This window comes from Mesocricetus auratus, unplaced genomic scaffold, assembly GCF_017639785.1.
Source record: "Mesocricetus auratus isolate SY011 unplaced genomic scaffold, BCM_Maur_2.0 Super-Scaffold_100008, whole genome shotgun sequence".
NCBI lineage: Eukaryota > Metazoa > Chordata > Mammalia > Rodentia > Cricetidae > Mesocricetus > Mesocricetus auratus.
In genome coordinates this window covers 83127094-83137822 of record NW_024429192.1, presented here as the reverse complement: position 1 = coordinate 83137822, position 10729 = coordinate 83127094, and the positions used below count along the sequence as shown (strand labels likewise).

Below are 10729 nucleotides of genomic sequence, written 5' to 3'. Positions count from 1 at the left end.
AAGAAATTGACATTTTGAAAAATTGTAAATCATATTTATCTTCCTGTGTGTATATAGGTGTGGACATTCATGTGCCAAGGTGTGTGTGTGTGTGTGTGTAGGTTAGAATACAACATTAAGGAGCTGGTCCCCTCCTTCCACTGTGTGGGTCCTGGGGATTGAACTTAGGTCATCTTGGTGAACTTGGAGGCAAACGCTTTTACCTGCTTAATCATCTCATGGACCCATAGGCTGTTAGAAACTGAGATCCGTTCACTCAAAGCAGTGGTTCCTAACCTTCCTAATGCTGTGACACTTTAATACAGTTCCTCATGTTGTGGTGACCCCAACCATAAACTTATTTTCATTGCTACTTTATAACTGTGATTTTGCTACTGTTATGAATCATAATGTAAATACCTGCATTTTCCAATGGTCTTAGGCGACCCCTGTGAAAGGGTTGTTCCACCCCCACAGGTTGAGAACTGCTGACTTAGGGAGATCCTAGGCAGATGGGAGGCGGAGAGAAGGCTGGGGTTAGTTTGCCTGCTACATTGCTACGATGTACATCAGGACAAGTGGATGAAACTAGCTGAGACCTATCTATCCTTAAAACGATGGTGTTCCCCAGGCAGAAAGAGCAGCAATAACTAGATCACATCCTGCCCTCCCACAAACCATTAACAAACAAATTAACTTAATGGGTTTATATTCATGCCTTTGGTAGGAGGCACAGCTCTCACTCCTTCTGGGGAAGGGGGATCTGTGTCACATTATCTCTATTTGTTTCTACTTTTCCACAACTGGGGTAAAGGTCAGTGTTTCAGATCTTAGTAGGAAGATAGGTCTGGTGTGGCTTGGTGGTGCATTCCTGTGATCCCAGAATGGAGCAATGTTTGAGATCATCCCTGGCTACATAGCAAATTCAAGGTCAGCCTGTGCTATTTGAGGCTGTCTCTAAAACATTATGAAAGCTCACTTATTGATAACATTTAGTTTAGGAGTCATTTAGAGGAAGGTCCCAAAGGCCTGTTGGAAGAACAGGATAAATAAATGAAGGGTCAAGGCTTCAGCTGGGCATTAGTGGAGGTCATAGACATCTTGTGGGAGTCGGTTCTCTCGTTCCACAGTGTGGACCCCAGAGTTCAAACTCAGAACGGCCAGGCTCTTTTACCTGCTGAGCCACCTTGTAGGGTCCCACCTTGTTTCTGGAGGCAGGGTCTTTCATTGAACTGGACCTCACTGATTGAGCTAGCCTGACTGGCCAGCCAGCCCAAGGGATCCTCTAGTCTGCTACCCCAGTGCTGGGATGGTAGCAGCTATTCGCTGCTGCGTCTGGCTCGCTCTTCGTCCTCTTTTGTTCTGTGGGAAGCACTTTGCCAACTGATCCATCTCCCAAACTTTTTGTTTTGTTTTCCATTGGGATCTCATGTAGTCTTGGCTGGCCTCGAACTTGGGCAGTGGCAGGTGGATCTCTGTGAGTTTGAGGCCAGCCTGGTCTACAGAGTGAGTTCCAGGACAGCCAGGGCTACACAGAGAAACCCTGTCTTGAAAAACCAAACAACAACAACAAAAGGTAGGGTGGGGCTGAGGGTGTGGCTCAATGGGTAGGGAGCTTGCCTAGCATGAAGGAACCCCAGGAGTGCATGAAACCAGGCCTGATGGTGTAGTTTTGTATTCCCCACACTCAGGAGGTGGAGGCAGGAAGATGAATAGTTTGAGATCATCTTCAGCTGCATACTGAGTTCTAGGCCCGTTGAGGCTACATGAGATCTTGTCTGAACGACAAGAAGGAAGGGGAGATACTTCAGTCAGTAGATTGCTTGCCTCGCAAGCATGAGGATTCCAGGCACCTTCGGGAAACCCTGGTGTGGCAGTCCACATCTGGAACTCCTGTGGAGGGAACCCTGGTGTGGCAGTCCACATCTGGAACTCCTGTGGAGGGAACCCTGGTGTGGCAGTCCACATCTGGAACTCCTGTGGAGGGAACCCTGGTGTGGCAGTCCACATCTGGAACTCCTGTGGAGGGAACCCTGGTGTGGCAGTCCACATCTGGAACTCCTGTGGAGGGAACCCTGGTGTGGCAGTCCACATCTGGAACTCCTGTGGAGGGAACCCTGGTGTGGCAGTCCACATCTGGAACTCCTGTGGAGGGAACCCTGGTGTGGCAGTCCACATCTGGAACTCCTGTGGAGGGAACCCTGGTGTGGCAGTCCACATCTGGAATTCCTGTGGAGGGAGGGTAGAGATAAGGGCCTTTGGGGCTTGCTGGCCAGTTTGTCGAGGTGAATCACTAAGTTTCAGGTTCAGTGAGAGATTGTCTGAGAATTGAGGTGGGGAGTGATTGGGAAAGACAGTCAGTGAATGTCTGACTGCATCTTCCAGATGTGTGTGTACATATGTGTAGCAGCATACAGAGACACATGTACAACAAACAAAGATGTTCCCTAATTTCCACGGAGGGCAGTCTTCTCTTTGAAGCAGGGTATGGCAGGGCACTGTTAGGATTCTCTAACTAAAGTCAGCTCGAGCTGGCTCCGGGTTAACGAGCAGAGAGGGGAAAGGCCTCCAGGAGGCACAGCTGTGACTCAGGGCTTGAGATAATCAGGCAAAGAAAGGTCCAGGCACCCGGGCAAGTAGAAAACAAGGAGGTGGAACAATCTGAGATTCCTGGGTCAGGAACAGCTAGAGAAAAGACAAAATGCCTGTGAGCTGAGATGGGTGTGGGAGCCAGGGGGTGGGGAGAGACTTCGAAAGGAGGGAAGTACACAGGGGTGGGGGTAGGGAGAGAGGAGGGAGGAAGGAGGTAAGATTGAGGAGACAGAATGACAGACAGGCAAGAAGAGAGGTTCAGGGGGCTGGGAGGGGAGAGAGAGCCACAGAGAAGGAAAGAGGGAGGCCTCTGGGGAGGGGAACTAGAGAGAGAGAGAGAGAGAGAGAGAGAGAGAGAGAGAGAGAGAGAGAGAGAGAGAGAGAGAGAGAGAGAGAGAGAGAGAGATTGGTATGAGGAGGGAATGAATATTCTGTACATGGCAGAATACTGACCATGTTGCCAGAAGAAAGAGGGTTACTTGGGCCATTGGACTCTGTGTGTGCGTGCGTGCGTGCGTGCGTGCGTGCGTGCGTGCGTGTGTGTGTGTGTGTGTGTGTGTGTGTGTATGTATGTATGTGATCCCCCACCTTCTTTTTTTCCTTGAGACAGTCTCTGGCATGTGCTACCATGGGGGCTCCCCAGGTCACTGAGGCTAGCTAGCCAATAAGCCCCAGAGATCCTCCTGTCTTTGCCTCTACATGGATAGGATCATTCAAATTCACCAGCACACCTTGTCCTTGACGTTGGAGAGATGTTGAATAGTTAAGAGCACTGACTGTGGGGCTGTTCTAGAGGACCCAGATTCAATTCCCAACATCCACATGGCAGCTCACAAGTGTTTGTAACTACTGTTCCAGGGGCTCTGACACAGTTATATAGTCTAAACACTAATGCACATAAAGATATATATGTACATATATACACACATACATACATACATACATACATATATATGTGTATGTTGCTCTTCCAGAGGACCTGAATTTAGTTCCCAGTAGCCACATGGTAGCTTACAACCACCAGTTTTAGATCCAGCACCCTCTGATGTACAAAAAAGTACACATGCAAAACACTCATATGTAGATTAAAAAATGTCTAAAACCTCCAGAAGACTGTTTTTCATGCTTGTACAACAAATACTTTATCAATGGATCTATCATACCAACCCTCATCAAAGACTCTTAAATGGGTCTCAATCTTAGTGACAGCTGCTTAGAAAAGGAGACAGAGCTAGCATCTGGATTGACTGTTGCTCATATACTGTTCCTATTCTTAGAGAATTCACTACAGCTATTCAAAACTCTGAGCTGCACAGGGTCATAGAGACAAACCATCAGGGCAAGGCCAGGTGGGTTGTGGTACAGGCCTGTGTAATCACAGCACTCAGGAGGCTGAGGCAGGAGGATCACAGGTTCAAGGCCAGCTTGGGCTACAGCTGAGCCTCTGTCTCCAAAGAGGGTGGCCAAATGCTGTGGGTAACCTGGTTAAGGAAGCCACATAAAGTCTGTCTATGAAACGAATTAGGTTCGTGCCAGATGTGAGTTTGGTAAACATACCCGGCCTTTTCAAGAACGTTTTATTTCCTCTCTAGAATGTGTTACCATAGAGATGGGTTTGCTTACTGGGGAAAATACAGCTTTTACTTTTTTACCTGCCTGCCACTCTGGGGGCGCACACGCGCGCGGGGTGTGTGTGTTCCATCTGAAGGCAGGCAATCACAAATCCCACTGCTTACTTTCCTAGGTTAGTTTAATTGCATGCAGGTCCCTAACCCCAAAACCACCACTTCTCCAGTTTACATCTAGTTTAGCTGGTCCATATGCCTCACTTCCTGCGGGTTTACCACTTTGCCAATCGAATACACCAGTTGCACAGGGCACACCCGACAACTCGATCATTGTGGAAAGTCTTCTCCTGGAACTTGCAGGATCTAAACACTATTTCCTCAAAAATGACACCGCGTGCCCGTGGGCGCACGCGCGCAAGGTGCTTGGGGTTTCACACAATCCTCTGGCTTCCATCAGGAAAAAGTCCGACTCTAGAAAAATAATTCGATTCCCTGAATCGTTGCAGAAGCAAATCAGTTCGTTCCGAGATTGTGGCTAAGAATTGCTCCGCGTGCGGGATGTCTGTTTCAAGAATCCCCACGGGCTGCAGGAATCTTGCAGCTCCCAGAACCTTCACGTGCGCGCCCAGGACCAGCGCGGTCGGCGTAGCGCCGTGCTCTTCGGGCGCGCGCACGCACGCAAGCGCGGGGCCGCGCAGGGCCGGGCCGGCACGGCGACGGGCGCGCGCAGCTCGGGAGGCGGCGGCGGAAGCAGCGAGGGCGGCGGGCGTCCGGCTGCGAGCGCGGCAGCTCCGGGCTGGGCCAGCCAGGGGCGGCTCCGGGCGGCGGCGCAGCCGAGCGCTCGGTCCTGCGGCTCTAGCCCGTGGTTCCCGTCCCGACGCCTGTGCTGCTCACTCGGCGTCCCGGCTCGGACCCCGGCGCCCAGCCCGTGGCCGTAACCTTGAGGCGGCGGCGGGGCCGGGCCGGGCCGGGCTGGGGGGCGGCGGCGCTGGATCCAAGGCCGGCCGGCCGCTGGCGGGAGATGTCGAACCCCGGGACGCGTAGAAACGGTTCCAGCATCAAGATCCGTCTGACAGGTAGGCACTACAGGGCCGCGGCCCTCGCGCCCCCAGGCGGTCCCAGGGACCTCGCGGACTCCCCCCAACCCCCCCTGCACCGGCCGTTATCCCGGGACCGCCGCACCCCCCACGGCGTGCGCCCCTCGCTCCCTCTCCCGGCCCCGCCCCCCGGCTGCTCTGCAGGCGCCGCCCCCGCCGCCCAATCCCCTCCCTCTGCATCAGGCCCCGCCCCCGGTCCAACAGGCCCCGCCCCTCTGCAGCAGCCCCGCCTTCTCTGCATAAAGCCCCGCCCCTATTGATCCGCAGACCCTCCCCCTTCCCTAACCAGGTTCAGCCCTCGACTGTTCTGCAGACTCCCGCCCCCTCCCCCGCGCAGGATCCACCCCTTTACTTTGTCGCCTTGGCGGCCCGCCCTCTGGCTCCTCCCTCTGCTTTATTCCCCGCCTGCGGACTGCTCTGCAGGCCCAGATAGCTGGCTTTTTCTGCTTCAAGCCCTGCTTACTGTTCATCCTTCTGTTGGGTTCCACTCCTCTCTACCCGGCTGATCCTCTGTAGGTCCTGCCTCTGGCTCCTCCCTCTTTATCAGGTCCCCCCCCTCACCGTTCAGTCTCTGCCCACACCTATCCAGTTGCATATGGGCTCCGCCCCCTAGCTGCCTCCCTCTGCCCCTAACCTTACCCCTCTGCATCAGGTCCCGCCCCCAAGTTCCCCTCTCCAGGCCCATCCCCTAGCTCTCCTTTCTGCCCCACACCTACCCTCAGTTGCATAGAGGTTCCGCTCCTCGGAGCCCCCCACTCGCCCTCTTGTGCCCTTCTCTAGACCCCTCCCCAGGCACCTGCTCTTCTCCAGGCTTTGTGCCAAGCTCCCTCAGCCCCACACCTACTTTCAACTTCACGTAGGTCCTGCCCCCTCGCTGCACCTCCTTTTGCTCTTCCCACCCTCACGTCAGCTTGTCATCATCCATTTCTCCACTCACCATCCTCCTACGTGCTCTCCCCCTATAGTCCCACGCCTCACTACCCTCCCACCTGTCTGCTGTCTTTTCCCCTTGTAGCTTCTCTTCACCACTCTCTTCCCTGACCTGTCGTTTGCCTTCTCACTTCTCCTTCCTGGTACCCCCAGGAGCGCACCCCCTACCGGCCTGCTTTGCTTCTTCTCTCTTCTCTACTCTCCTACCTCCACACCCCCTCCTCATCTCCATCACCCCTCTTGGCCCCGCCCCCTCCGCTGTTCCAAGCCCCGCCCCTTGTCTCTGTCTGATCCCGCCCTCGCTTATCTTTCAGTCCCGCCCCCTCGCTTCTGTCTTACAGCCCCCACCCTTCAGTCGCAAATTCCTCAAGCCTGTCTGGGACCAAACGTCTGTCTCCCAGTCTTGTTCTCACTCCCCCCACATCCTCAATAGTCCAGACCTCTCCAGTCTAGTCCACTTCCGTTCTCCCTGAGGCCTGGCCACTTAGCACTGCAGAGTCCCCGGCTTGGGTTCCTTCCTCCTCTGCAGTGCCTTCACCACCATCCCCCTCAGTATCTCATCCTTGAGTCCTTGTTGTGGCGCGATCCCCCCCTCCCACACAAGCCGAGCTGTGGCAGCTGCTCCAGCGCAGGCTCCTTGTTCCACTCGGGGTCTTCAGAGGAATGTTTGGGGTTCCTAGGTGCTCTGTAGTGCCACCTTCAAGGGTGAGCGCCAAGCTTGCTGTGGTTCTGACAGCAACAGGATCGTTTGCATACAGGGAGAGGGGAGCTCGCTGTCACAGCTGCCCCACTTCGTGGGTCCAGAGTCTGGACCACTGTCCCTGGTCTCCTCTTCCTTTCTCCCTCTCCTTTCCCTGCAACGACCTTACCAGTTTGAATCCATCTCTAAGGCTGGATGCAGGGCTGGCCCAGGGCCTGCTCTGGGCTTTCCAGCTCAGAAAAGGAAATACAACATTAAGTCTGAGGCCTTGCAGGGATTTCCCTGGATTTTTCTGTTCTGAGGCAGTGTGGTCAAAACTAAGATGCTCTGCTTGTCCTTCCAGACTGAGCCTTTGGGTAAGGTCTGTGACTGTGTTCTTGAAAAGTTTGTAGCTGATAAGTGTTCTGTTTAAGAAAAGATTAACATTTTTTTCTCTGGCGATGTCAGGCCAGATAATGATTTTTGAACTAGAACCCAGACCCTGGTCTTGTTGGACACGTTTGCCTCTGGACAGATAGCAGGTGACTGGAGGGAACTCTCACTGGATGGGTGTAGTGTATGGCACTGTGTTGGCTGTTACTTTTAGAAAGTTAGGTTCTTTGCCAGTCATCCTTAGGAAAGTTTGCTCACCGACACTGAGCCCTGATTTTAGTGATAATTCACATGGTTTCAGCCTTCCTGTTAAAGTGATGGACTTGGGGGGTTTTACTAGAAATGAGATCAGTGGCTTGGAAACCCTAATCACCTAGTTTCTGTCAGGTGTTTATTAGCAAATCCTAGAGAGCTGGCAAAAGGAGGCTTTCACGGGCCGATTTTGGTGTTGAAGACTTAGGAAGCTTCAGAGTTTTTAGGTGGCCTTTGATGGGGAAGGACCAGGGATGGGTGTCATCAGTTGGTCTGAAAGCAGCTGTGAGTGTGCTCGTAGGATTGGGGGGGTTTGGCGATACGTGGTGACAGTTATGTGAAAAGCTTGGAGCCAGCCATTTTATTGAAGATGAGGTAGGTTTTGTCTTCATCTTTATGCTGTTACAGGAAATGAGAATGGCTGGGTAGCAATCTCTGTAAAGTTAAGTATTGTTATGGAGTTTCAGCATTTAGTATGTATTTGTATTTGGGGAAAATGACTTTAAAAATGGGATCTATTGGGTTTGTGGCCACGGCTCAGTCAGGAAAGTGCTTGACTGGCAAGCATAAGGACTTGAGCTGGACCCCCAGCACCCACTTAGAAATTGAACGAGGCTGGCCATGGTAGCTGGAGCCTCAGTAGGTACTGGTAAGAGACCCAGTCTCAAAGTCAAATGGATGGCTCCTGAGGAACAGCGCCTGATGTTAACCTCTGGCCTGCACGCACATTTATGCAGGTGTCCATGAACACACACAAACCGGAATACATGAACAGAATTAAAAAAAAAAGAAAAAAGAGGGCTGTTGTAACCTTGCAGGGGAAACCACAGAGCATCACACAGCACAGAAGGTGAAGGCACCGGAGTGGTTATGAGCGTTGAGAACTTTGGGATCTACAGTTGGCTTTGGAGAACAGAGCCTGACAGATCAGGGCACTTGGATCAGCCAGACTAGCAGTTGATATGCAGCCAATTAGTCACCTTCCAGGGTCTCGGTTTCCTCTTTTTGATGAGACTTCAGTCCTGTAATAAACATCTGATCTCCTACACGATCATCAGTGTGTAACCACTTACTTCCCATTGCCATTGGCCTGCATGTGGGCTTTCGGTTCTCAACTCAGACTCAGAAATTTGTGTTAAAGGGTAGCACTTTTGTTTGATGTGTGTCAAGCCTTAATTTGGTGCATTGATTACATTTATGCTTTCTTTTTCTTCCCATGGGAGCCCCCCGGTTTTTTTTAAGTTGTTGGGCAACATATCAAAATGCTTTGGAAAGCTGCTCTTTGCAGTAGAAAAGAATGTCCAAGTTTCTGTGTTAAATAAAGTTAATATAATTTTAATGAATGTCCTTGTGGTATTTAGTAGGAACTATTTCATGAGTTTTAGGGGCATCGATGTGTGCAAAATATAGTAGTCTGATTAGAGAGAATTATCTCGTAGACATCTTAGAATTCACTAGAGAATGCAACATCTTTGGGAATTTGATTTCATTGTAAGAACTGTGCTCCTGTGAGGTCCACAAATGAACCTCATGTACTTACTTAGAACACTTGGGTCCACAAATGAACCCCAGGCACTTTGGACAAATGGAAACTGAGTTCCATGCTGCACTTCAAAAAATGTAATTTCTCTGCTGCTAATCAGTTGCCTCAGTGTTTTTTTTAAATGTCTGTTTTTAACCTTTTTAAAACAATTTTTCTTTTTAGATTTAGTTGCTTTATGTATATTAGGATTTTGCCTGTATGTGTGTATGTATGTCATATGCCTGCCTGGAGCCCTTGAAGGTCAGAAGAGGATATCAAATCCTCTGTGACTGGAGCTAACAGTTTTGAGCCTCTGTGGCAGTGGTAGGAATCGAACTTGGAGCCTCTGTAACTATCTTTCCAATCCTGCGTTTATACCTTGAGCTCATCTGACCCTCCTTGTATTTTATTGCTTTCTTGGAGCCAGGACTGTGTTCCATGAAGAGAAATTATAATTGCAAGTAGAGGGAAGAAATTGATCTGGCGTGCTGTGTCCGGACCGTTTTTCAAGTTGGCGTAGGTACAGCCAGGCCTTGCTTGTATCTCACCGTTTGAATGATGCACGTTAGAGTGAAGTAGTTGTAGTCATAGTTACTCGTTTAGCCAATCATAGTTTGGTGGCCCAGTAGACCCAGAGTAGGTCAGTGGATTGTAAGAAAGATTAAGGGAACCATTAGGAGTACTGACTGTCAGTTTGTTCCAGCAGAGAGCCCAAGACCAGGGGAACTTTAATTTTTACCTTACAGGTGTCTCTCCTCACTTGCAAGTACACTTTCCTTAGGGTGGGTCATCTTCAACTTGAGGAAGGCACAGGAAAAGTTGTGTATGCAGGATATACTTTCGTATACTCTATTCTCATCTGTATTTTTAAGTAATTGTGCATCCACATCAAAATAGATTTCCTTTCCTTGGGTGGGTTCACGTGGTGCGTGCACATGTGTGTGTGGAGGGCAGAGGTCAACATCTGGTGTTCTCTTCAGTTTCCACTTTATTTTTGAGACCGGGTCTCTCACTGAACCTGGAGCTGCTGATTCCACTGGGCTTGCTGGCCAGCCAGGGACTCTTTCTGCTTGACATCCTCCCTGGGCCTAGCGCCGCCGGGATAGTGGGGCCCTAAGTTAGAATTTTTGCATGTGTGTGGGGGGGGAGGGAGGGAGGGAGGGAGAGGAGAACAGACACAAACATATCGGTGCTTCTTGTTTTGCAGCCATCATTGGCATTTCCCTTCTCTTGCGTGAATTTTCATCTTCTGAGCTCAGTGACGTCCTGGAGGCTGGTACTTGTCCAGTCTTTTCTGCAGGACTAAAAAGGAAAGGGACACCACCACTGTACGGTTTCAGCATTAGTACAAGGGTCAGTTAACCAGGCTGACTTGTGTAACACACTTGGGGCACTGGTTAAAAGTTGAAATAGCCGAATTATGACTCAGCCCACACCCCAGCAAAATAAACCTATCTTCACAATGCTCTTGGTTTTCTGGTTGAGAAAAATCTAACTTTCAGGATTCTTTCCTGGGTCAAATTCTTTGTCATTTCAAAACAATGTTGAAAGTTAAATTCTTTTAAACAAATGTCGGATTTAAAAAAAAATCTGTTTTTGTCACTAAGTCATTTAAACACTGACTGGTTGGTGTTTTTGTAGGTGAGTTTTATTTAGAGAAAGTAGTCCCAGTGCTCTTTGTTGTTCTCTCCCTGAGAGTCCCTGAGGTCCCTGAAGT

The 10729-nt window shown here is 50.5% G+C and overlaps 1 protein-coding gene across 1 annotated transcript in view; it reads left to right on the top strand.

The window, feature by feature from the left end:
* Nucleotides 1-4885: 4885 nt before the first annotated feature.
* Nucleotides 4886-10729, top strand: part of Smurf1 (SMAD specific E3 ubiquitin protein ligase 1) — an 88492-nt gene continuing 82648 nt past the window's right edge. The window contains exon 1 of the mRNA XM_040751332.1: nucleotides 4886-5215. Coding sequence (XP_040607266.1) covers nucleotides 5161-5215 — 55 coding nt within the window. The 5' untranslated portion in view covers nucleotides 4886-5160. The remainder of the gene's footprint in view (nucleotides 5216-10729) is intronic.